Here is a 25437-nt window from a genome sequence, read left to right as displayed (position 1 = left end):
AGAGTTTTCAAGTGGCAGAGGTGTTTTAACGGGTGGGCCTTGGAGGGCTGCTCCAAGTAATCAGCCCAAAACAATCTCAGGAAGTTTCAGCAACACTCGGGAGCTGGGTTTGGTTGTACTCATCTGTTCAGCTTTAGTTTGGAGGCACATTCCGAGAGGTGCCAGCTGATTTAATTCCTGCTCCCCTTTCCCGGCCCTGCAGGAGTTCTGGGAAGGGCTGAGCTCCACCTGTGCCAGGGAGCAGCTCTGGGTGTCCTGGCCAGGATCTCCTTGGCTTCCTGAGCAGGGAAGGGCAAGCAAAGGGAGGCAAAAGGTGCTCTGAAGGCTCTAGGAGGGCTTGAGGTTTCCCCCCCGAAAAAAAAACTGGGACTGCTCCCTACCAGCTCCAGCATGTCCAGGACCATCCCTGGTGCCCCTGGTAGAGAAATCTAATTGTTGTTGATGGGCCAAAAGCAGCACAAACACCCCCAACCTGCCCAATCCCCTCTCAGGGAGGGTCTCCTGCGCTGCCATGGGGGTGGAAGTTCCCACTGGATGTGCAAACCCCAGTGCTGCCTCCTCAGGAAACTCCGGCTTGTTTTCTGCCCTGGTTCTCCTTCCACAATGGCCAGTGATCTAACTCGCTGTTTTTAGCACAGTTTATTTGCTTTCCAGGAGAGAAAATAAACCCTGATATTGTCATTTATGTTGTGGCTACAGACTCCAGGCGGATTCTGAGGCTCTGGTACAAAGTGATAGAAAACCCTGAGGGCATTTGATCTCAGCTAATCTACTGGAATAAAAAGTGTGAGAACGAGAGGGGAACAGTCATTTACGTGGCGTTAGCAGGAATCAGATGCTTTCAGGTTTGTGAGTGCGGTTTTCACTGGAGCGGATCCCTTGATGGGTGATAAATTAAATGGTAATAAATGCTGGGCAGCAGCAGTGCAGCAGTGCAGGGGAACCATGCAGGGTTTGCCTGGAGCAGGGTCCATCTCCCTCTCAGGCACCACCAAACCTCCCCCGGGCAGGTGAAGCTGCCCCAGGTGTGAACACGAACGGGTCAGCAGGAGGGATGCGGGAAAGGCAGGCGATCTGCAACGATTTCACTCAGAAAAGACAGAAACTTTCCAGCTCTTTTTTGTTGCAAACGAGCTCCTGTTCCTTCTCGCCACTCCCTTTTCCCATTGGAAGCTTTCCATGGCTCTGCCCGTGGTGGCACTCGCAGGTCTCTGCTTTTATCCCTGCCTGGTGCAAATAGAAAAAACACATCCCAGCCCCTCTCCCTGAGCCTCCCGGGCTCTGCAAGGGAATTTGGGAATTTGTCTGTGCACCACGAGGGCTTTGGAGAGAGCAGGTGGCTTGACTTGGCTGAACCATCTTGATTCTCTTGGCTTTTCTCCTGAAAGAGGAGAATTGGGGTTGGAAAAGGTGGGAGAGTTGGGGTTGTCCAGCAGCCTGGAGAGGTGAAGCTTCGTGGTGCCCTCGTGGTGGCCTTGCAGGGCCTGAAGGAGCTACAGGAAAGATGGAGAGAGACTTTGGATGGAGGGACAGGACAAGGGCAGTGGAATAAAACTCAGAGAGGGCAGGGCTGGACGGGATATTGGGAAAAAAATCCTTCCCTGTGAGAGTGGGGATGGAATTCCCAGAGCAGCTGTGGCTGCCCCTGGATCCCTGGAATGTCCAAGGCTGGGCTGGATGGGGCTTGGGGCACTCTGGGATAGTGGGAGGTGTCCCTGCTATGGCTGGGGTGGGACAGGATGAGTTTAAGGACCCTTCCAACCCAAATTCTGGGATTTTGTCACTCTGATCCTGTGCCTGCCCACAGCTGGGAACCACTAAAAAACCCAAGGATGTCCTTGAGAGCCTCCTGCTCACGGGCAAGATCCACAACCAGAGGTTTGCAAACCAAGATCTCCTCACCCTGCCGTGCTCAGCTGAGCAGGAGCCCATCCCAGTTTTGGAAAAGCTGGCACTGAACAACTGGAGCTGTGAGGGAGGGAATGGAAGTGCAGTCCCACACTTGTGTGTAACTGCTGGCTCTTAACCCTTTTCCTTCCAGGAATTGTCAGCATCCCCATGGCAGCTCCATGAGCGTGTTCTCACCACTCAGGCAAGTTTTATTAACCATTGACTCCCTTTCCCTGGAGATATCCAAAGAATGGCAGCTGTGGGAGCTCTTGGCTTTAGGAATATGTCATTGTGTGATCACTTTGATCACTCACACTAATTCTTCCTCATTAATCTGAAAATTCCTCCTCATTAATCTGAAAATTCCTCCTTGTTAATCTGAAAATTCCTTCCCATTATCTGAAAATCCCTTCCCATTAATTTGAAAATTCCTCCTCATTAATCTGAAAATTCCTCCTCGTTAATCTGAAAATTCCTTCCCATTAATGTGAAAATTCCTTCCCATTAATTTTGAAAATTCCTCCTTGCTAATCTGAGAACTCCTCCCCACTGCTGTCTTTGAGCACAAAGTGCCCCAAGCTGACTGATGGCTTGAGAAGGAGGAACATGGAATATATTGCTGTGTCACCAACAATGCCAGATGTCCTTTCCATTTCCTGCACTTCTGGGAGATTTTCCACAGTCCTGGTCCCTGAACGGTGCTGGACCTGCCCGCTTGGAGAAAACCTGGAACGTGCCAGGTGTAGGTTAAATATCAGAGGAACATTTCCTGATCATTGGAAGGCCTTTGAACCCTGCGTGGGGAGCTCAGAGCTCCCTCTTCCCCAACATCACGTTTTATTGGGTCTGAAAGTTCAGCTGGGAACCAAAGAGGCTTTAAATTGGGCGCCTTAATTCGGTGAGAACCGAGGCACATGGAGCAGAGCGTCGGGAAGGAGTTTTTCTTGGCAGAATTTGTGGGTTGCTGTTGGATGGGGAGTGAGATACAGCTCCTGCTGGAAAGTGGGTTTCTGTTTGGAATTCAGTATCTCAAGATTTCTTCGCTTGGATCCCCCACATCCCTCTCCTGCAGCAGCAAGGACTGAAAACATATTAATTTTTTTTTTCTGAAACACAGTGACTGGCTGATGATTTGCCTTTAGGACAAGCCTAACTAAGGCAGCCTGAAATCTTAAATGAAGAGTTTGGAAGCAAAATACACAGTTAAGAGAACAAACGTAGGTGAGGGGGTGTGAGTTCCACTCTTCTCAGGTACATGAAGCCCAAATTCAATTTCCTCTGTCCAATTTCATCCCTCCCATGGACAAACCCACTTTTATTGAGCAGAACTGCACATCTGTAGCTCCCATTTGCTTCCAAATCCATTTATTTGCTCTCTCCAGCCTTATCAAACGTGCAGACTTCCCTCTGTGGAGTTTTCCCTGGGTTTCCCCATTCCCTCTGCCACCAATGTGGGTTCATTTCCCCTTGGAGATCCCAGCACCAGACCTGTTAAAGATCCAGTTAATGCCTAAACCCCAGGGGGTTACTGGGAATGGGGAAACCACCTTTTCCTGAGGAATTTTTTCCAGTTGACTTCACGGCCAGGGAAAAAAAGGCAAACTCATGCCAGTTTACATGCATGGAAATGGCGAGACCCAAAAAAATAAAAAAAGCCCAGCGTGTTATTTATGGCATTTCTTCTCCTCTTGTGGAAAGCTTTGATTCCCCCAGCCCGTGTTTTCTTTGCAAGTACAATACAATTAAGCCATTTTCAGCTGGCAATAAAATCCTTGAGAACCAAAGCAGATTTGGCCACTTGAAGAGATGAGGACTAATGCAATCTGATAATTAGGTTCTTTCAGCGCCAAGACAGAAAAAGCAATTTAATAACGTCTCCTGTGGAATGAGACAGGGGCTGAAGCCTCTGCTCCAAGGTCTGGGCCTGCAACACAACTCCCAAATTTCCTTCCAGGGGGAATCTGTGAGCTGAGGGACAGGGCGGCTGTGGTGGCAACCAAGAGGAGAACTGTGACAGAAAAAGGGGAGAGAAATTCTCGAATGTTCTTCCTCCCCAGGGCCCTTCCTCTCCCTTGGTACCATTTTTTTCCTGCAGATAAAGAGTCTTGCCTTGAAAACCTCTCAGCCCATGACCATTTCACATCTCTTTTGTAATATTTCAGGGAGAGGTTTCCGAGGCAAGGCCACGTCAGGCTGGAAAACCATCCAGGGAGAGAAGGAAAACGAGCCCCTCGCTCCGCGCTGAGGGTTAAGTTTTCAGCTGTCTCACCCTCTTTGTCCTGGCTTGTTGCAACAGGAAAGGGTTTTTTAGAAACTTTTTTCTTGCAAGTTCAGCTTCCCCGTTTGGAAGTTTGGAAGGGTTCCTCTCTCTGGAGCCCACGCAGGCGGCTCCGTGGTGGTTTTTATTACCCGTGCAGTGGGCTCAGAATCGATATTTCATTCGAAGGAAAGCATTCTGGGCACGGCTGCCCCGACTTTGAGAAAAGCCGTGAAACACTGGTGATATATCTGCCCTCTCCTGCCTCGTGTGAAGTGCTGAATGGCTGAGTAAGCCTTACTCATCCGGGCAGATAAATCTCTAGTAGGGGCTGCATTTTTTATCAGCCGCCTCGCATGAGTAAAGGCTGAGTAAGAGGCTCCAAAGCCGAGCCGCAGGCTGGAATATCTTGGAGGGTTTTGCCCAGGGAATTGCTGTACCCACCCCTCAGCAGAGCATCTCTTAGCAGGAGTGGATCACAGCTCTTTATTTCACTGAGACGTAGATGGGCCAACGCGTCGAGGTGCCTCAAATTGTCGCTATTTCAGCAGCTCATGGGAGGCACACAAAGAGGAACATGAAGGGCATTTTTTCTCTGAGGAAGGTACATGAACTCCGTTTTCCAAATCCTGCGGATTTAATTATCTTCCTCTCACTAAATGGCCAAACTAATCGCAGCCATCCCCCTTTACAGATTTTTTTTTTTTCTTCCCAGATCCCTAAGTTCGGGACTTCTCTTCCCCTTTTGCAAACGAACAGAACCACCCAAGAAACAACTCACAAAACAGCTCGATTGCCCAACTCGCCCGGATTGCCCAACCAACAGAGGCACTTGTCTCTGCTTCCCCCTCCCCACCACGTAAACTCGGCTCCTCCTGCGCTCCCAAACGTGCCCCTTGTGAACCAGCTGCCCTCGGCCGTTGTGTTTATTGCCGCAACAACGCGGCACTTCCTCAACTGGGGATGCGGGGAACTCGGCAAACACGGCCGGTGCCAGGCACAGCACTTGGTGGGATGGAGCAGCAGCAGCTTGAGGAGGCTGTTCCCGGAGCCTCCTCGCCAGGACGGAGCATTTGGGCAAAGTTTTTTTTTTTTTTTTTTTTTCCACCGAGTGCTTAAAGACAGCTCGTGGCAGACTTGGAAACTTAGCAAAGAAATGAGGAGGAGAGTTGAAGCGATGAGGAGAGACTGCAGGCGCCGGCATTGCTGTGGGAAGTGAGGAATCGTATTTACAGCCTGCTCTGGACATTGTAAGAAGCTCTCTGGAGGCCTGATCCCTCAGCAGCTCCAGGCTGCCCTGCTGCTGATTCCCGCTGCCTTCCCCGGGAGCATCCCCGGCGCTCGTTTTTGGGTGTTTCAGGGCTTGCCGTGGCAGTGTTGGGTGCAATTCAAGGTGTTTATGGCAATTCCTGAAGCCTGGGGCGCTCTGCTCCCCCTGCGCTCAGCAGGAACCTTTATTTTTGCAGCACATCACGGGCTCCCCCGTGGATTTCAGCTGTTGTCCCTTTGCCGAGGGCAGGGACAGTGTCCTGCTGCGGACACCTGCCCTGGAACCCAACACCCCTGCGCTGCCCAGCAGAGCCGGAGCTTGGCCAACTTCAGCCTGTGCTTACAAGGCTGTTTTTGTTCCTGCAAGGCTCCCGGCCAGGCATTTCATCCTTATTTTCTTTGTCTTAGGCCACGTCCACCGTAGGGAGGACAAGCTGTTAAAAACCGTGTGGGTTTCTGCATATTTCAACCCTGGCCAGCCTGACAGAGCTGCCACAGGTGACTCAGGGAGCAAAGCCCTGGATCCCACACGCTGCAGCCAGGCTCGTCCTTCCAGCCTTGCTCTAAGAGATCTTAGAGCGGGGATCAAAGCTCTTGTTTTGGAAAGGGATGTTTCACTTAGTTAAAGAGAAGGATTTTCGGATTTAGGAGCGGTGTTGTGTTTGCCTGACTTCTCGTGCCTGCTGGGGTCGGGAGTTTGGGATGGGACACCCTGCACATTCGCGTTTCCCTTCACTGAAATAAAGAAAGGGATAAAAGGAACGAAACTTTTCTGTCTCCGGTAGTTTTTCTCACTGCCCGGGGCCTCGGACATCAGCCCAAAACTTGGGAACGGGAGCGAGCGGGCAGCCAGCTCCCACCCGGGACCATCCCAAACTCCCGCTGAAGCCCCGCAAAAGCCTTTATCGCTGCCGAGGGAGGTGAGGGGATGCCGGCGGCAGGTGCCGGGTGCCCGCGGGCTCAACCGGAGCGTCCCGGAGCCGGGGAACGAAACCGCAGCGGCGCTGCCGGCCCGCAGAGCCCAGAGAGCGCGGCCGGCCCCGTTCCGCAGCGCCGCTTCTCCCGGGAGTGTCCGCCCGGGAACCAGCCGACCCTGGAGCCTTCTCCCGGGCCCCTCTGCACCGGCCACCGGGAATCCCGGGGCCCCGGTGTCTTCTCCCGGGACCCTCTGCAGCGAGCACCCGGTGCCTTCTCCTGGCACCCTCTGCAGCGGGCACTCGGGGATCCTCTGCACCGCGGACCCGGGCACCTGGCGCCTTCTCCCGGGACCCTCGGCAGCGGAGACCCGGGGACCCGGTGCCTTCTCCTGGCACCCTTCGCACCGGGGATCCGGAGACCCGGCGCCTTCTTTCGGGACCCTCTGTAGGGAGACCCAGGGACTCTCCGCCCCGGGGACCCTCTGCACGGGGCATCCCGGGATCCAGGGACCCGGCGCCTTCTCCCGGGATCCTCCGCACCGGCAACCCGAGGAGGCTCCGCAACGGGGACCGGGGCACCCAACGCCTTCTCCCGGGCTCCTTCCCGGCAGCGGGAACTCCGGCTCCGTGCGCCGCTCCGGAGCATCCCCGCTCCGCTCCCGGAGCATTCCCGGAGCGTTCCCGGAGCGTTCGCGGAGCATCCCCGCTCCATCCCGGCTCTATCCCGGTTCCATCCCGTCTCTATCCCCGGTTCCATCCCAGTTCCATCCCCGCTCCATCCCGCCTCTATCCCCGCTCCATCCCGCCTCTATCCCCGGTTCTATCCCGGCTCTATCCCCGGTTCTATCCCCGGTTCCATCCCCGCTCCATCCCGGTTCCATCCCCGCTCCATCCCGGTTCTATCCCTGCTCCATCCCCGGTTCCATCCCCGGTTCCATCCCCGCTCCATCCCGGTTCCATCCCCGCTCCGCTCCGGCCCCGCCGCTCCCGCTGCTCGGTCGCTCCGAGGCCCCGCCCCCTCGGGCCCCGCCCCGTGCTGTGATTGGTCGCTGGCGCTCTGGGGGCGTGTCCTGCGGGGCCGTATTAAAGGTGCCATGGCCGCCCGCAAAAAGGGGCCGCGGGCGGGCGGGAGCGCAGTGCGAGCGGAGCGGGCACCGGGCACGGCCTCGCCACGGATCTTACCCCTTCTCCGCACCGGCACGTCCCTCGCCGCCGCCGCAGGTAAGGGTCGCCTCCTTCCCGCCGTGTCTCCCCGCCTCCCCGAGCAGCGGAGGCGATCGATGCGCGGCGAGCGCCCTGTCGCGATACCCCCCCGCGATAAAGCGCCCGCCGCCTCCGGCTTGGAGAAAGAGGGGGGAACTCCAGCGTTTCTCACGGAGGAGCTATTCTCAGCGCCTAAAATAATTCGATAGGTATGGCTGGAGCGCCCGAGCATCTGCTTGCAGCATCTGTTTGTGCTCATAACTTTCCATACACCAGCTGCTCCCCCCTCCTTTTTTTTTTTTAATTTTTTTTTAATTTATTTTTTTTCCCCCCTCGGGATATTTTATCCTGGGGAAGGGCTGCAAGTTCGCATGACAACTCTGTGTGGCACCAAGCGCACCGCTCCATCCCTTCGCCTTCTCCTCGCCTGTTGTTCCTTGCACGGGGAGAGGGCGAGTCTCGGCGCTCGGATGCGCGGGTTGGAGACTCCGGGATGGTTTAAAAGGTTGTGAAATGAACCTGTAGCTTCATTCATCCGCACGGTGCAAAACGGGACGGCTTCTACAGTTTTTTGAAAGTCCTGCCTAAGAAAAAAAAAAAAAGGAAAGCAGGGAAAAAAAAAAAAATCATGTGTGAAGGCAGCGAAGATCTGTATTGTTTCAGCTTAGCTCATGACAGTGAAAGGAAAAAATACTGATAAGCCAAGGCAGATGGATTTGAGGAGGGCGGTGAGCGGGGCGGGGGACGCTGGGGAGCCGCAGCTCTGTCCCCGCAGCTCTGTCCCCACCCCGCAGGCTGCCCGCACTTGTCCCCGCCGCTCAGCCTTACCTTTACACTTGTTTGCTTTTCCATCCTCGCAGCCGCTGCGCCGCGTACACCCCCTGCTGATGGCTGCTCCGCTCGGGACTTATTTTGTCACCAGCTACAAATACACCCGAGCCCGTCTCCTTGGCAGGACAGCAGATGCGAGCGCCACTTGTCCTTCCCTTTCTCCTATTTCTTCGCACCCATTTCCCCGCATCATGTGCTCTTTTTTAATTTTTTTTTTTCCCTCCGCCCCGCTCTGCCTGTCCCTGAAGGTCAGATCCTTCTCCCGAAGGCAGCTCGCCGCTCGGTGTAACTTGAGTCGCGCCCGGAGCTGCGGAGGAGCCCCGGGGAATGACTTTTAAGGAGAAAAGGTTACAGGGGTGGCAGCGAGGGAGCAGCAGTGTGGGAGCAGGCTTGGCTGGGGCGAGGAGCTGCTTTGTTCCTCTCTCCGAGGGCAGCGGGGAGGGCGCTTGGCTGAGGTGGTGCTGGTGCTCGCTTGGCAACATGTGCCCGGCTGGCTCCGCAGGGCTCGGTGGCGTCAGCCGGGGAATAAAGCGCTCCAAGCGCTCCCTGCTGCTCCTCTCTACCCCTCCCCTGCTCCTCTGCGCTCCGGAGTTATCCCTCAGCCTTTAACCTTGGCGTAAATCCCCCTCCTGCCGTGCCTGGCGATGTGAGCAAGGTCTGGAGGGGGATGCTCAGGGCGAGGTGAAGGTTTGGGCTCCTCATCGTGGCGTTTCCCCAAAGGTTGGCTCAGAAATGCTGCAGATGCAGCACAGCCCCGTTTTTCTCCTTCCTCCAAGCATCCCCTCGCAGCAGAGCCAGCCAGGCTCTCCCATCCCATCCCAGTAATCCCATGTCCCTACCACTTCTGGTAATTCCCAACTGCATTGCTTGTATTCCCTTCCAGCAGGAAAGGTCACCTGGATTAATGATAATAATGATAATAATCAGCATAACACAGCTGGTGGTGACTGAATGCTCATCTCTGTGTGTGTCTGGGGCTGCACTGGGCCCAGTCAGGCAGATACTGGGGTGACTGGGTGGTACTGGGCTGGCTCCCTTTGCCCCCTGAGGATTGCTCCCACACCAGCCTGGAATTTTTGGTGCCACCAGCAGCTGATTCTGGGGTGGAGAGAGAGGCAGCAGCATTGTCCAGCCTTTGAGCAGCAGGTGGATTGGCACAATAAGAAGTAGCATTAGGTTTTCCTGCTGCTTTGTTCCTGGGTTTTTTTTGGGGAACTTTTGGTGGAAGTGGTTGCAAGGGTCAGGGTGAGCAGGGAGGAGGTGCTGGGGCAGCCTGTGGATGCACAGGGCATTCCACAGGACCTGTATTTCCACCAGCAGGAGTGAGATCAGCCCCTCTGGCTGACCCCTGTGCTGCTCCTGCTGCCATCCCACCCTGCTCCCAGCACTCGCAGGAAGGGAGGCACTTTGTGCTGGAAAAGCAGGCAGAGAGCTCTGCTGCCCTGGGGAGTGCCAGAGCTTTGTGCTGGGAACTTCCAGCAGGCAGAAAAAGCTGCCCCCAGGCTCACCCCAAAGTTTTTGGGGTTCTTGGAACCAAAGGGGTGCAGCCCCACTCCCACAGCACAGCCAGCAAGGAGGGATCTGAGCAAGGGACAGGAGGGAAGAGGTGCTCAGTCCCCCAGGGGAGGAATATGACAAATTCGGGTCCCAAACTTCTAAATGCAGCCACAGGATGCCGGCATTAGGATTTCAGGGATTTGTGGAATTCAGACAAGTGTCCTCAGGTCAAGACTTGGGTGGGAGAAGCTGCGTATTCAGATACTTCAAAAAGTTTTCCTCTAAAATCCAGGAAAGAAAAGGAAACAAAAAAAACCCGAACTCCAGAATAAACTGTTTCCTGGGCTGTGTGTTTCCATCAGCTTGGAACAAAACAGGCTTTAGTGGTGGAAGCTGAACATGGCTGTGATTATAGGATGTGGTTTGTGAAAGTGATCGATTTGCAGAGCAGTGCAATGGCTTTTCAAGAAGTTGGTTTTTTTTTTTTTTTTTTTTTTTTTTTTTTTTTTTTTTTTTAATGTGGGATGTATTAACAGTAATTTAACTTCCCTGCTGTGTTCAGGTTTCTAATAAAAGCAGGGGTTTTGGCCAAAACAAATCATTTAAGTGAGCGTTAAAAGAATTCTTTTGTATTTTTGAGCGCAATATCCTGACTGGAATGAGAAACCCTGGGAACAAAAATGTGTAAGAGGGGGAAAGAGTGGATCCTAACACAGTGGAGGCAAGACAAGTTGTAAAAGTAAGAAAAAGTGCCCAGAATAAGTACGAGGGCACTCCACCAGGAGTGTTCAGTGCTGGGAGCTGCATTAAAGGGGCATTTCAGAGCCCGCCAAGAGCTGCCAAAATGTCTTGTCTGAGCTGAAGTCACAGATGACTAATCCTGGCGAGGAGGCTTCGGGACACGTTCTTGCACAACAAACAGGAGCGAGGGGAAAAGAGGAGGTGAAAGTAAACCCCGAGGAGATCCTGGAGGGAAGAGCAGCCTGCACCAAAGCTGATGATGTTGCTGTTTGTCACCTGCTCTTTTCCTAACAAGTGTTTGCTGAGCTCAGGCCTGTGTAACGCCGCCTGAAGGATGTGGGAGGGCTTGAGGAGTTGTTTGAAATCGCTCAAGTTTTTGGAGCACCTCAGCAGGGCTTTGGGGGCTGCTGTTGTTGGGGAAGGAGATAACATCTTATCTCCAGCTGTTGTCAGACTCCAGTCAGAGGAAGAGCAGAGGTCCTGCCGGGCAGGGGTTGTGCTCCACGGTGGCTGCAGTTCTGTTGGCTTTTGGACAAACTCCGATGAGTTTTGATAACATTAATTTGGGAAGAGCACTGTGATTTAATCCCCTGCTACTGTAAATGGTTCTAGAGCCTCCCATGTCGTGCCAAAGGGCAGCAGACATTCCTCTCCACCCGGGCTGAGCTTTATTCCCTCTGTGGGCCGTGTGTGGCTGGAGCAGTTACTTTAATGCATCGCTTCTCCTCTGCAGTATTTCAATTCCATTTCCTGATATGCAGTACATGACTTAATGGGTGACGCACTTGTTAAAAGCTAGACCTGGGCCTAAGCCAGACCTCCCTGAAACAAGTTTTTGGTGGCTTCTCCCCTCAGGAGGAGGGGTTTGTAGCCTTTCTGCTGAGTCTTGGTTGGTGACATTTCAGACCCACGGGACTCTGGGGACCATCACCCGCTGGGGATGGAAGGGGCTCCTGAGGGGAAGGTGCTGGGACTCACTCCTGAAGGAGTTAGGAAGGCACTCAGCTGATTCTGCTACGTTTTACTGATGCCTTTAGCAAAAAAGGTTTAAAGGGTTTAATTTTTGAGAGGTTTAAAAGGTTCCATTTTTTTTGTACAACTTAAGCCAAACTTGAGCGTGAAAACTACAGAGATCCTGATTACTTACTTTATGGAGTTAGAGAGAAGCTACTGCAACCCTTTTTCTTGAAATTTGCTGAGAATACACAACTCCTCCTTTTAGCTTCATTAAAACAATTGTGTGTGCTTTGATTTCATGGAATCACTGCTACCTGCGCTTCCCAAGTTTATTCCCTGTCTCCACCTTCCCCTTTGCTCACCCCCTGCTTTGTCATGGGTCAGACAGTCCACGAGACACATCACAACTCGCTGCAAACCACTTCAGTATTTGTGTTTGAACAGAAGGATGTTAACGGGAATTGTTTGTTTCAAAATAAGCAGAAATCGCCGTTAAAAATAGCCGAGCGATCCTTTGCGTGCCCAGCTTTAAAGTGAATATTGCTGGGGCTGCTGCGACACGATCCCCCTCAGTGGTTTCCTTCGGGAAGGGCAATTCCTTCCACGCAGTAACCATGTGTGACCCCTGTCCACGCACAGCTGCCAACGCTGAGCGTTGCTGGAGACGTTGTTTAAGAAAGAGGGAACTTCCTGCAGGCCCACAGGTGTCGTTCTCCTTGATCCCTCGTGCTTTTCCTCCGGGATCTAAAGTGCCGTTTCTGTTTCTCTTGCAGACCATGCCCTCTCTATGACGGTGGCTCGCTGAGCTCACCCTGAATGCCAGCAGACTGTCCTTGGGTGATCCGAGGGCTCCTGGGGACTCCGGCCTCCGCCCGGCTTTTCCGCCCGTGTGTGTTCCTCTAGAACTTTCAAAACTGTTTCTCCAAAGGGTTTTGCAGAAACTCAGACTGTTTTCTAAAGCAGAAGCACCTCAGTCCCCGGCAGTAGTGATGGGCAGCGTGCGGACCAACCGCTACAGCATCGTGTCTTCGGAGGAGGACGGCATGAAGCTGTCCACCATGGCCGTGGCCAACGGCTTCGGCAACGGCAAGGGCAAGGTCCACACCCGGCAGCAGTGCCGGAGCCGCTTCGTCAAGAAGGATGGGCACTGCAACGTCCAGTTCATCAACGTGGGCGAGAAGGGGCAGCGCTACCTGGCCGACATCTTCACCACGTGCGTGGACATCCGCTGGAGGTGGATGCTGGTGATCTTCTGCCTGACTTTCATCCTCTCCTGGCTTTTTTTTGGCTGTGTGTTTTGGTTGATCGCGCTGTTGCACGGGGATCTGGAGAACCAGGAGAACAGCAAGCCTTGCGTGTCTCAGGTGAGCAGCTTCACCGCAGCCTTCCTGTTCTCCATCGAGACCCAGACCACGATCGGCTACGGCTTCAGGTGCGTCACCGACGAGTGTCCCATCGCCGTGTTCATGGTGGTTTTCCAGTCCATCGTGGGCTGCATCATCGATGCCTTCATCATTGGCGCCGTCATGGCAAAGATGGCTAAGCCAAAAAAGAGGAACGAGACCCTGGTCTTCAGCCACAATGCCGTGGTGGCCATGAGGGACGGGAAGCTGTGCCTGATGTGGCGCGTGGGCAACCTGAGGAAAAGCCACTTGGTGGAGGCGCACGTGCGGGCGCAGCTCCTGAAATCCAGGATCACGTCGGAAGGGGAGTACATCCCCCTGGATCAAATCGACATCAACGTGGGTTTCGACAGCGGCATCGACCGCATCTTCCTGGTGTCCCCCATTACTATCGTGCACGAGATCGACGAGGACAGCCCTCTGTACGACCTCAGCAAGCAGGACATGGACAATGCTGACTTTGAGATCGTGGTCATCTTGGAGGGCATGGTGGAGGCCACCGCCATGACCACCCAGTGCCGCAGCTCGTATCTGGCCAACGAGATCCTCTGGGGCCACCGCTACGAGCCCGTGCTCTTCGAGGAGAAGAACTACTACAAGGTGGACTACTCGAGGTTCCACAAAACGTACGAAGTGCCCAACACACCCATCTGCAGTGCCAGGGACTTAGCGGAGAAGAAGTACATCCTCTCCAACGCCAACTCCTTCTGCTACGAGAACGAGGTGGCCCTCAGCAGCAAGGAGGAGGACGAGATCGACACGGGCGTGCCCGAGAGCATGAGCACGGACACCCACCCGGACATGGAGCACCACAACCAGGCTGGGGTGCCCCTGGAGCCGCGGCCGCTGCGGCGGGAGTCGGAGATATGACTGGAGGGCTCCGCCTCTCCCGCGGGGCTGGAAGGCAAAATCCCCACCGTGTGCGTCGGGCAAGGGCTCGTTGACCTGAGAAGTTGGCCCAGAAGAGTTTGCAGACTACGGTACTGTGGAAGAGTGGTGTGAAGGCAGCAGACCCGAGGAACCCAGGCTGGTTTTAGGGCTGTCCTCAGAGGAGGGACGACAGGAAATGAACTCTAAACACAAAGCACTAAACACGTCTAAGTATGAACAGAAGGCACATATGTTGTAGAATAAATTATGTATATATTTTTTTACAAAACTTGAACTTGCAGGCAAGCTTTGGTTGGGTTATTATAAATTTTTTTTTCAACTTTTTCCAGAATGCTTCTCTCTAGGGAACAAGAATGTTTTTAATGGCATAACAAAGGCAAGAATCTGCCTTATTATTATTATTATAATTATTTTTTAAAAAGCTGCTGCTAACTACATGAACACAAATGGTTATTTTTGTTGCAGTGTAGTTTTTATTTTCTCTTGTGTAATTTAAAAAGAAAAAAAAAAAGTCAGTGTTGAACTTTTTGGGTTGAAAAGCTCGTGATCAGTTCAGAGAGGCCAATGTTGCCAGAAAGTTTAAACTCCTTTTGAGGCCAGTAGTTGATAGCTAGAATCAATTTCTCTCTGTCCAATTACATAAGGGGCATTATGTAATATCAGGCCAATCAGTAGCCTCCAGCAAAATTATGATTTTTTTGGGGGGAGAATTTAATTCTCTGTCTAAAGGAAAAATGAGACAAAAGATATGTATACATAGGAAAAAAGTACTAAGTTCAAACTACCTAAGTGGATACCAAAGAAAATGCACAGTTTTGCACAGTGGAGTTTATTAAAAAAAAAAAAAAAAGAAAAAAAAAAAAAAAGAAAAAAAAAGAACAGGCTGCTTTAAACAAAACAAAACAAAAAAAATCAAACCTCAGACACTTTTTTGGTTTTGACTTTTTTCTTTTTTTTTTTTTTTCTTTTTTTTTTTTTTTTTTCTTTTAAGACCTTTATTTTGCACCTTATTCTAAAGGCTTGAAGCTCGGATCTAAAGCGAGCTGGGCCTCCTCCTCTTTCCCCCTGTTCTTCCGTGGTGGGGGGAATAAAATCCCTCTTTTCTTGGAGGGGGAGAAAAAACAAAACTCTAAAAGTTGAGGGAAGCAAAGCAGCATCACCTGCATGTCCTCCCTGGCCTGCCCCAGCTCCTGAGCTCTGAGCAGAGGAGCTTTTCCCTGAAACTGTGCCATGGACACGCCGTGGAGCCGCTGCTGGAGTTTGGCCACGGGTGAGCCAAGCAGCAGAGAAATCCCCAGGAGGAGTTTTTTTGAGGAGGAAGGAAGAGGAGGAAAAGGGCCTGGGCAGCGCAGCACTCGGGAGTGGCAGAGGGATGTGCAAAATGCTTCTCTTCAGCCAGGGACGGTGAGGAAGGTGGATTATTCCCACCTCGTGGAAAGAGGGATTCTTTGGGGAGGATGAGGCTGCTGAGGGAGGTTCACCTCCTGCCTCTCTCCCCGGCAAACCCCCAGCCAGGGGTGACACTCACCCATCACTGGCCACCAGGCAGGTTTTGTCACCTTCAGCAGAGCTCTGGTGGCGTTTTGGCTCCTTCACCCTGAAGGCTTTAAATTCTCTGTGCCTCTAAGCTCGAGGAGACAGCAGAGCTGTGCTTGGCCCCTGCAGCCCGGGGGCCCTGGGGATGGCAATCCCAGATGACTCTTGCAGTATTGGATCACTGTATGCCATTAAAAAACAGCTTGTTCTAGGTCTGGTGTCTTCTGCACGTGGATCTCTGTGAGGGCCTCTGCCAGCCCTGCCTGGGAGAGAAATGCCTGCAAACGAACTGGTTTCTGATGAGATGCTATCCACAGAGGGTTGGAAACCGAGGTGGAATTTCCATGTTGGAAACACAGATTTGGCTCCTGGAGAGGGCAGAGGATGAAGTGCAAGTCCCGAGGGCTGTTACTGGGACGGGAGGATGGAGAAGGAAGGGAAAGGGTGGGCGTTTAAAGGAGGTCTGGTTGCAGTTCCTGGGTCAACAGTGATGGAGACAACGGGGTGCTGCCAGTGCTGCTAACGGTGATGCTCTTGCAAAAGGAGGAAAACGAAACCAAAGAGTGTTCAGTGACACACAGAGGGCACGGAAACACAACGGGGAAAGGGAGGCTGAGCAGGAGAAAAGGGGACCTGGTCTCAGATCAGCGTCCCCCAGGTGCACAGTGCTCCCACCAAATGATACTTGAGATATTTTGAGGGAGAGATGAGAGACAGGGGAGGATGGAAAAATGCAGGATTCGTCTCATTTCTTTGACATACAAGAAATCCAGAGAGTTTAAAAAGAAAAAAAAAAAAAAAATCCCCTCCCCTTTAACATTTCTGGTGCAGAGGTTTTGGGTTTGTTGTTTTTTGTTTTATTTTTTCTTCTTGTTTGTTTGTTTCGTTTTGTTTTTCAAGTCGGTTTTTCAGAAATATTTTTAAAAATTGTACATTTTATAAAGTTTATCAAGTATTTTCATATTTAAAGCCAAATGTAAATAGAAGTTTGTAAAGGAGGACAAGGAGAAGACAACGAAAAGGCCACAAAAAAAAAAAAAAAAGGTATCAATTCAGCTCAGCAGTCTCGGCTCGCTAGGACTAGATGCTACAGGTTAGCACGATTTTTTTAGCAAATTACTTGCAAGCCTTATAGGATTTCCTAATGCTCTGAACTTCTCTTTATTTATTTTTGAAGCATGGACTTTTCCTTCGAGAACACGTTCTAGTTACTGGCGTTTCTTGCAGAGCTCCCAGAGCCGTGTCCGGGGGGTGTGTTGAGGTGTAATCCATCGCTAATCTCTGCCTGCTCTTTCTTTCTCAACCCTTTGTCTTTGCCCAGGGAATCCCACATTTCAGCCCTGGCTCTGGGAAGAGCCCTGAAAGTGTTTCCCCTTCCCCTTTTTGCCATCAATTTTGGCTTTCTCGGCAGCAAATTGGAGGAATCATTTAAAAAAAAAATCAACAAAAAAACAAAATAATTTTTTTTAATGACTAGAGAGTGACTGACAGCTTTCCTTCAGTTCCCATTGATCCTGGGACAGGTTTATGCTGACTTTAAACTTTCAACTTTCCAAGTTGAAAACTTTTTAACCTTTAAACTGACGGAGCTCTACCCAGAGCCTCCCCCAGGCCTCGGTTCAGCCTCTTTATCCAGGATAAATGAACTGGCACGGAAACTTTTTATCCTGTCTTTCGCTTAGGGGCTGGGGGGGAATATGTTATTTCTGCCCTTCCCTGAAAATACTTGAATGAGACACATTGTCTGACCCATAATTCTGTGTACAGTGACAGGAGCAGAGGCAGGTGGGGATGTTTCTCTCCCTCCAGTCTCTTCCGTGCGAGTTGTCCTGGGTTAAGTGGCCAGGGTAGGAATCCTCCCTCATTAGCTGGCTTTAATTACCCTCTCCCCAGCCGTGGAACACTTCTGTGCTAGTGGAAGCCTTCGGGAAAAAAAAAAAAAAAAAAGAAAAAAAGACAAAGGGTTGGGATATTTAATTGGTTCTCTTAGGTTTTCTTCTTTTTTTTCACGATGGATTACAAGGTAAAACTGAGAAGTACTGTAATGTCTTTAATTCTGGCTGCTCACCACATTGTGAAGTAGAAGGTGCTGCATAGCTGCCACCCCACAGCCCAGCAGAAGCTGATTTTGTAAAGGACTTTTTTTTTTTTTTGGCCTGCAGCTCTCGTAAAGATGAACAATCTCGGCACCTGACAAGTTGTCCATGACTATTTTTTCCCGTTCGCAGCCTTTTTTTTGTATCGAGGTCTTCCTAATGTACTGCACAAATTGTGGATTGTACAGATTTTTTATATATTATGTCTTATTTTATTATTTCTAAATAAATAATTAAAAAAAAAAAAAGAAAAGAAAAATGAAGAAAAAAAAAATTTTAATTTGAGGACGAGCTCGGTGTGTGCAACCCGTGTGTAAAGGAGGAGGGGGGAGATGGGTCTGGAGGGGGATATTGGGATTTATTTGTTGGTTTGGAATGCTTGAGGAGCACGCAGCTCGTTCTGTGCCTCCACAAAAGGCAGGAGGAGAGGTGATCCCATCCTTATTTCCCAGGGGAGGACACAACCCACACTCGTGCCGGAGAAAAACCTGCCCCAGGTGAATTCAGGGCCTTTCCCTGGGACTGCAGAACCTTCCTTGCCTCGTGTGGAAATACAAGCAAAGCTCCAGAGCAGGGAAAGGGGGGATCAAAGCACCCAGAGCATCAGCTGGAAGATTTGGGAAGGGATTAAAAAATTAAGCAGCGAAGTCATTTTACAATCCCGGCGTTTCGTGTCTGCCTGGAACATCTCCTTACCGAGTTCTGCCCGGGCTGGGTGTAATCTCCATCCCTCATTTCCCGGTGTCACCAGGGCAGGACAGGGACAGGACAGGGACAGGAGCCACCAGGAGCTGTGAAATCCTGATTTTTGTGTCCTCGCCACCGAGGCTGCACAAGCGTGACTCAGCTGATCCAGCCGAGATCAAACTGAGAGGGACATTTCAATGCAGGTTTGACCCTTCTGCTGATTTCCCAACCTTTTTTTTATTATTATTATTATTTCTTTTTTTGTTTGTTTGTTTGTTTTTTGGGTTTTTTTGGTTTTTTTTTGTTTTGTCTCAGGCTGTAATTCCATTTAACCTGCCTCGGCTGCAGCCCTGACCCCGCCGGGCGGGCACTCGGCTCATCCATTCAAATTTCCTTCCCAAAGCCGATGGTCTCTCGCAAAGCTCATCATCGTAATTACAGGGCTGGGATTGCCAGGCACCGATTAGCTGCTGCAGCCTGCATCTGCTTCTTCTCCTTCTCCCTGCTGCTGAAAGGTGTCCTCGGGCACAGCTGCTCAGTGCCCTGCCCTGGATCCCTGCGGGGACAGTGACAGCGACAGGGGCCATCCCTGCTGCTCTGTGCCTTCCCTAAACCATCAGCACCCTCTCCTGTCCCTGCCTCTCCTCCTCTGGCTGCAGTCAGCACCAATTCAACAATTAAACCAATTAAACAACTGATTTGGGTGGCCAGCAGGGCAATAAGTGAATTTTTCCTTCTCTCTCTGCACCCAGCCCAGCTGGAAGATGTTCCAGATGTGCTGCCACGGGCCGGGCAGAGGGAGAAAAATACAACAGAAAACTTGGGGAGGTTGCAGGTGAGTTCCCTGCAGGGACAGGAACAGAGAGACCATCCCTGCTGCTCTGTGCCTTCCCTAAATCATCAGCACCCTCTCCTGTCACTGCCTCTCTTCTCTGAGTGCAGTCAGCACCAATTCAACAATTAGATCAATTAAACGACTGATTTGGGTGGCCAGCAGGGCAATAAGTGAATTTTTCCTTCTCTCTCTGCACCCAGCCCAGCTGGAAGATGCTCCAGATGTGCTGCCACGGGCCGGGCAGAGGGAGAAAAATACAACAGAAAACTTGGGGAGGTTGCAGGACACGGGCAGTGATGCTGCTGGGTGTCCTGCACTGCAAAATCTCTGCCTGAATTAACTGGTGCCTCTTCTGCCGTTTTTCTCAAACAGGAGAGAAAAGAGAAAGCAAAGAAAGCTATGGAAAAGCCAAGAATTAGATCATGGAAAAGCCAAGAATCAAATGGTAGAAAAACCAAGAATAAAGTTATAGAGAAATCAAGAATATAAAAATTAAATACAAGTCTTGAAAAGATATATATTTTTTTTTTCTCCTTCCAAACTTCTCACTATGATACAGATTATAATCCAACACTGACGTTTTCAGCTTGTTTGAATATGCAAATCCAGGGTGTCACACGCAAAAAAAAAAAAAAAAAAAAAAAAAAAAAAAAAAAAAAAAAAAAAAAAAAAAAAAAAAAAGCAAAAAAAAAAAAAAAAAGCAGCTAGGAGTTTTGGGTGAGCAGGACAAACACACCTGTTCCAGCAATTTATGCATTTTATATTCTCCTTTAAAAATAAAAAGGCTGCCCTTGCCTTTGCCTTCCTCACTGGCTTGGATTTTTAACCCACAACAGATTTTATTTTAAAAAAATTTCCAGTGAGACTTGCACAAATGACACATTCACCAAATTGTGACCTCCCTGCTGGATCCCTGTGGCTGGGAAGCTGAGTCAGGCTGGGTTGGGCTTGGAGCCTCTCCTCCTTCCCCTGGGAATTTCCACTCTGGAAATCCACCTGGAAATCCAGATTTCACTTACCCAGGATAACTCAGGAACCAAGCTCCAAACTGAGTTTTGGGTCTTATAACCCGGCCAGATTCTGGTTATTCCGTGCATCCAGCAGCAGAAGGGAGAGAGATCAGATAAATCCTGCTCTCTCCTGAGGAAATCAGGTAAATCCTGCTCCCTCCTGCTGCTGGAGATGTGTTGGTTTCTTGGGAAGCAGAGGGGGAATTTATAGACTTTTGCTTTCCAGGATTTTTTTTTTTTTTAATATTTTGCTCATTTTTTTGTCAAGGTAGCCTGTAAAAAAATTTTGTACAAATACGCTGTGGTGCGGTGAAGTTCATCTGATATGCAAATCAGCTGGTTAATTAGGCATGCAGGGTGCCTGCCTGGGGCTCACTGGAAGCTCTAAATAAAGAACACACCAAAGCAGAGCACTTTGAGGTCACCACCTCTGAAATCTCCTGATTATTGAACTTGGAGAAGGGCCTGGCTGTTTCAGCTCCAGGATCCTGCTTCCACTGAACTCGTTAGTGCAGGAGTTTAATTGCTGTGGAATAGGAAAGGATGGATTTCTGCAGCTGAGCAGCACGGGCTGCATCCCACCCCGAGGCACAGAGATTACCCAGAGAAATAATTCTGCTTTAGCTCTAGCTTAGACTTCTTTTTAGCAAGTCTTTTTTTTTTTTCTTTTTTTTTTTTTTGATGTTCTGAACCAGGGCAGTGGCTGTTGCATCTTGGAGGGATGGATGTCACCTTGGAAAGAAGCAATTCCCTGGATTGATTTCTGTGGGATCCTTCCCGTGCACTCACAGAATTCAAGTCAGCCTAAAAAAAAAAAAAAAAAAACCTTGCTTTTTTTTTTTTTCTCCTTTTTCCCACGTTGATACTTGCACTGCCTTCACTTCTCCTGAAAAAGTGGAGCAGATCAAAAGTTGTGGCGGGTTTGTTTTTTTTTTTTCTCTCTTTTCTGTTTGGTTTGGTTTGGGTTTTTTTCCTCTGTTTACACCTAAAGCAAGAGAGCTTTGGTTGCTGCAGGTGACTCAGGATTCCTCTGGGATGGGAACAGAGGGAATCCCATCCTGCCTTCTGCAGGAGAGTCTGGCTGTGAGATGCCTGTGCTCTAATAAAAACCCCCTCAGCCAAATGAAAGAAAAGGAAAACTTTAAAGGAAAAAAAACCACAAAAAACAACCAATAAAGTGAACAGAAGTTTGGAGCAGCTCAAATGCACACGCTGCATTTCAGAATTATCATTTGAAGGGATCTGCAGGATTTGGGGGGTTGCCTGGAGGAAAGAAGCAAATAATTCCATGGGAGAAGGAAGAATGTCCCAATTTTTGCCTTGCAGAGGCTGTGCTGGTGGAGATTTGGGGCTCATGGGGTCCTTGGCCTCTGTTCCATGAGTTAATTCAACTGAAAATCTGTCAGACACAATGCCACGGGACAGGTGATGCCTTTTGGGCTACCTAAAAACAGGGAAGACAAAATTAAGGGAATAAAAAGCCCCTGGATCCCTGGAAGTTTCCAAGGCCAGGCTGGCCAGGGCTTGGAGCAGCCTGGGGCAGTGAAAAGTGTCCCTGCCATGGCAGGAGGTGAAACAAGATCATCTTTAAGCTCCTTTCCAGCCCAAACCATCCCATGACTATTTCCAGCAGCTCTGTGAGACTCCACGAGTGACCCAGCCAGGAGCCCTGAACACTGAGTGATTTGTGCCAAAAATTCACACCACTGAGTGATTTGTGCCAAAAAATCACACCTCTGAGTGATTTGTGCCAAAAATCCACACCACTCTGTGATTTGTGCCAAAACCCACACCTCTGAGTGATTTGTGCCCAAAAAATCATACCACTGTGTAATTTGTGCCAAAAAATCACACCACTCTGTGATTTGTGCCAAACCCCCACACCATTGTGTAATTTGTGCCAAAAAATCACACCACTGAGTGATTTGTGCCAAAAACCCTATACCACTGAGTGATTTGTGCCAAAACACACTATACCACTGAATGATTCGTGCCAAAAAATCACACCACTGTGTGATTTGTGCCAAAAACCCACACCAGTGTGTGATTTGTGTCAAAAAATCCACACCACTCTGTGATTTGTGCCAAAACCTCACACCACTGAGTGATTTGTGCCAAAGCCCAGCCGGATTCCCCCCAAAGCCCTGCCTGCCCCCAGCACCAGACGCACTCAGCCCGTTCCAGCGGGGCAGATGTTGTCTCTGATAGGAGATGACCACATTCCTTCCCTGAAGCTCTGCCTCCTGCTCCCATCACAAAACCTCAGCAGAGAGGCAGAATCCGTGCCCTGGGCAGCAGAACGAGCTGCTTTTCTTTTTCTTGGCCTCCTCAGCCCGTGCTGGAGCCGTGGGACTTTTTTTTTCATTTCTGCACTTGGAGGAGAGGAGTAAAAAGCAGGATGATAAATGATGGAAAAAAAAAAAAAAAAAAAAAACAAAACTGGCTGCCTTTCCTCAGAACCTGTCCCCTTGCAGCTCCTCCTCTGGCTGCACTCCTGCCAGCACCCCAGAATTCCCTGCCTCCGTGCATGTTATGGCACCTTTGGGATGTGTTAGTCACAGGGATGGAGCTACTGGTGCTGTGCAGGAATGTTTTAGCTCTGGCTCTGGCAGGAGAGTTCTGACACAGCCTCTTGAGGTTCCAACTGCTCCAAAAATAAAAATATGAGGGGGAAAGGCAGTTTTTATTTCCTCAGGTGTGCTGGAGGTCCTGCTGCTGTCCTTTGGTGGTGGGGAGGGCTTTGGGGTGGAGGTGGGACAGAGACAGGAGTGGTGGTGGCTCAGGCAGGAGTTTTGTGCTGTGGTGTCCAGCTCCAGTTCTGTCCTTTCTCCTCTCACCAAAGCCTGGAGGGGTCTTTGCTTCAATCTCTGGAGCTCCTGAGGGTTCTTTCCTGCTCTGGGGAAATTCACACTCATCCTTCCAGCCTGGGGATCCTCCCTGGATCCGTGGATGCTCCATGGGACCCCCTTTCCCTCGGAGCCTGCGCCTGCAGGGGCTGAGCAAAGGCAGCTCCAGGAGTTTGGGGCAGCATCAGGAGGCACCAAACCACCTCTGTGTGCCCAGACCCGACCTGGGCTTGGGCTGAGCCTGAATTTGCTTTCTTGGAGTTCGTTTGGATCTCAGGACTCATCTGTAATTGCGGGTAATTAACTGCCCCTCCGAGGGCAGCTAATGAGTGGGAGCTTCCCTGACTTTATGGACATTTGCTCCTGGGGACAGGAGTCCTGTCAGGCTCTTTCCATCCCAACCCAGAGCCATTTCAGCAAATATTCCCAAAAGTGAGGTCAAACCCAACTCTCTGCCTACTTTTGCATATAAAATGTAGAATTCCTGGTTTATCCCAGCAGGTTTAGTGCCAGCCCTGGCTTGGAAATTTTTTCCCTGGGCATTTTAGGCCAATGGCTGGTCAAAAATGATCTGATGTTATTGTTAATTATTTTCCACTTGGCTTTTTATCAAGCAGCGAATTGGCCATCAGCAGAAGGTCAGGAAGACTTGAAATCCCAAAACATTTAAATTAAAATATTCAGATATTACAGGTATATTCAGACCTTTCACGTTCAGAGTGAATTCCTCATGTTTTCCACATAACCCCGTGCACATTGTGGACATGATGGGAAAAAGGGGACAAAAATGGTGTGAAGGAAAACTTTTCCAGCCTGTCCACATTAAATATTCTCCCACTGAAGAGGCAGAGTACAAGCTTTGAAAAATTTCTCTCCTTCAGACAGAGATCTGGGGGGACAAAAAAGTACATCTAAAACCAGCAAAGCGCACTGGTCAGAAAAGGTTTTGTTGAATGAAATGTCTTTTTTTAATTTTTTTTTTTCCCCCTTAGGGAACAATAAGAAAATGTCTCTCTCTGAGCCTATCTCGTCCTGAAATGAGCTCCAGGAGTGGTCACAACCTGCCATAAAAACGCCATGTGCAGGGGAATATATTTAATATTGGGCAGGCGGAATGGAACGATACGATCTGTTTGGGGTTTGAAGGTAAATGTTTAGACTTTTTTTTCCCTTTGAAATAATCTGGGAGAGATGCTGGTTGGCTCGGTGGGAAATGAAATCACGGAGGATTTATGCCATTAATGACAGGCTATGATGTCAAAGACATTTGGCCCGTGGCCATAACCTTTTGTGTGGCTCTGGTTGACTCGTATAAATAAACAGCTCAGCTGCTGCCTTGCAGAGGAGTCCCCAGCACTTGGGAGCCCTGAAGAGCAGCATTAAAAAACCCCCAAATCTTGAGGTAAAAAAAAACCCAGAGGAAGGAGATTTCCCCCCCTCAGCATCTCTGGGTTTTGCAGCAGGGCTTGGTTAATGTTTAAAGCAACAACACCAAAACTGATCTGACTTTCTGAGACTCTGCTGGCTCCTGTTGGTTTGCAATTAATCAAAAAAAAAACCCAGGCACGTGGTCAATAGTGTCCATCGCCATGAGTTTCGCTCCTTCTGTCCCATCTGGGGTATAAAAAAGTCGGATTTAATTGGGTTTTAGGGTCATTCCAGTGGCATGGCACTGGTGGGAGTGGAGCCAGGGCAGTGCCCAGGCAGGAGAGCTGCAAATCCCACCGTGGAGGGACAGGGAATTGCTGACTCCAAACCCGTCCCCTCGAGGCACTCCCGGCCACAATTCCAACCAGATCCAGGCAGGCAATGGCCAGGACTCCCTGCAGCCATTCCAGCTCCCTGCTCTTATCACTGGTGTCATTTTTCTCCTTGCACAGAGATGTTTTCCTTCGGGGATTTTGTGTTGCTGGTGGTTCTCCAGGTGGCAGCTCTTCAGCAGGTCCCTGGTTGATTTAAAGGGTGCAGAGCCTTTGGTGACCACAGCCAGCAGCACCCCGAGGGGCCAGGAGTTCTGTGAAGGTCCAAGCTCAGCTCTGTGGCCTGCAGGGGTTTGGTTCCTAAAGCCCTGGTGGTTCCTAAACCCTGGTGGTTCCTAAAGTCCTTGGTGTTTCCTAAAGCCCCTGGTGGTTCCTAAAGCCTTTGGTGGTTCCTAAAGCCTCTGGTGGTTCCTAAAGCCTTTGGTGGTTCCAAAGCCCTGGTGGTTGCCCCTGTGCTGTGGGATCCAGCCCCAGTGCAGCCCCAGGATGTCAGTGAGCACCTGGCAGGGCTGTGCAGCTCCCAGGGGTGGCCTGGAAGGTGGCCCAGGAGTGCTGGGACAGCTCTGCACAACCCCAGGGAGCCACAGGGGCAGGAGCAGCCTGGAGGGTTGTGCCAGAGCTGAGCCACGGCCACCAGGATGCCAAACATTTTCCCTTCTCTCCTTCCTTCCACTGAACAAAGCAAAGGAAACCATCAAGAAGGCAAAAATTGGGGTTTTTTGGGGGTGTCTAGGTATGTAAATTTTTTTTTTTTTTTTTAAATCTGTGCATCCTCAGGAGTAGCCAAAATTCAATCTTTTCCATCACCTGC

The 25437-nt window shown here is 50.5% G+C and overlaps 1 protein-coding gene across 1 annotated transcript; it reads left to right on the top strand.

Moving 5' to 3' along the window:
- Nucleotides 1–7453: 7453 nt before the first annotated feature.
- On the top strand, nt 7454–14735 carry KCNJ2 (potassium inwardly rectifying channel subfamily J member 2). The gene is made up of 2 exons (XM_066332330.1): nt 7454–7554; nt 12336–14735. The coding sequence occupies exon 2, from the start codon at nt 12552–12554 to the stop codon at nt 13833–13835; it is 1284 nt and encodes a 427-aa protein (XP_066188427.1). The 5' UTR covers nt 7454–7554; nt 12336–12551; the 3' UTR covers nt 13836–14735.
- Nucleotides 14736–25437: the final 10702 nt, after the last annotated feature.

Source organism: Sylvia atricapilla, chromosome 18 (genome assembly GCF_009819655.1).
Source record: "Sylvia atricapilla isolate bSylAtr1 chromosome 18, bSylAtr1.pri, whole genome shotgun sequence".
Classification (NCBI taxonomy): Eukaryota; Metazoa; Chordata; class Aves; order Passeriformes; family Sylviidae; genus Sylvia; species Sylvia atricapilla.
Note: the sequence above shows the minus strand (reverse complement) of the source record. Positions and strands in the feature narration are given on the sequence as shown.

Excerpts from the sequence above, each read along its gene's own strand:
- KCNJ2 (XM_066332330.1), top strand. The coding sequence starts at position 12,552 with ATGGGCAGCGTGCGGACCAACCGCTACAGCATCGTGTCTTCGGAGGAG.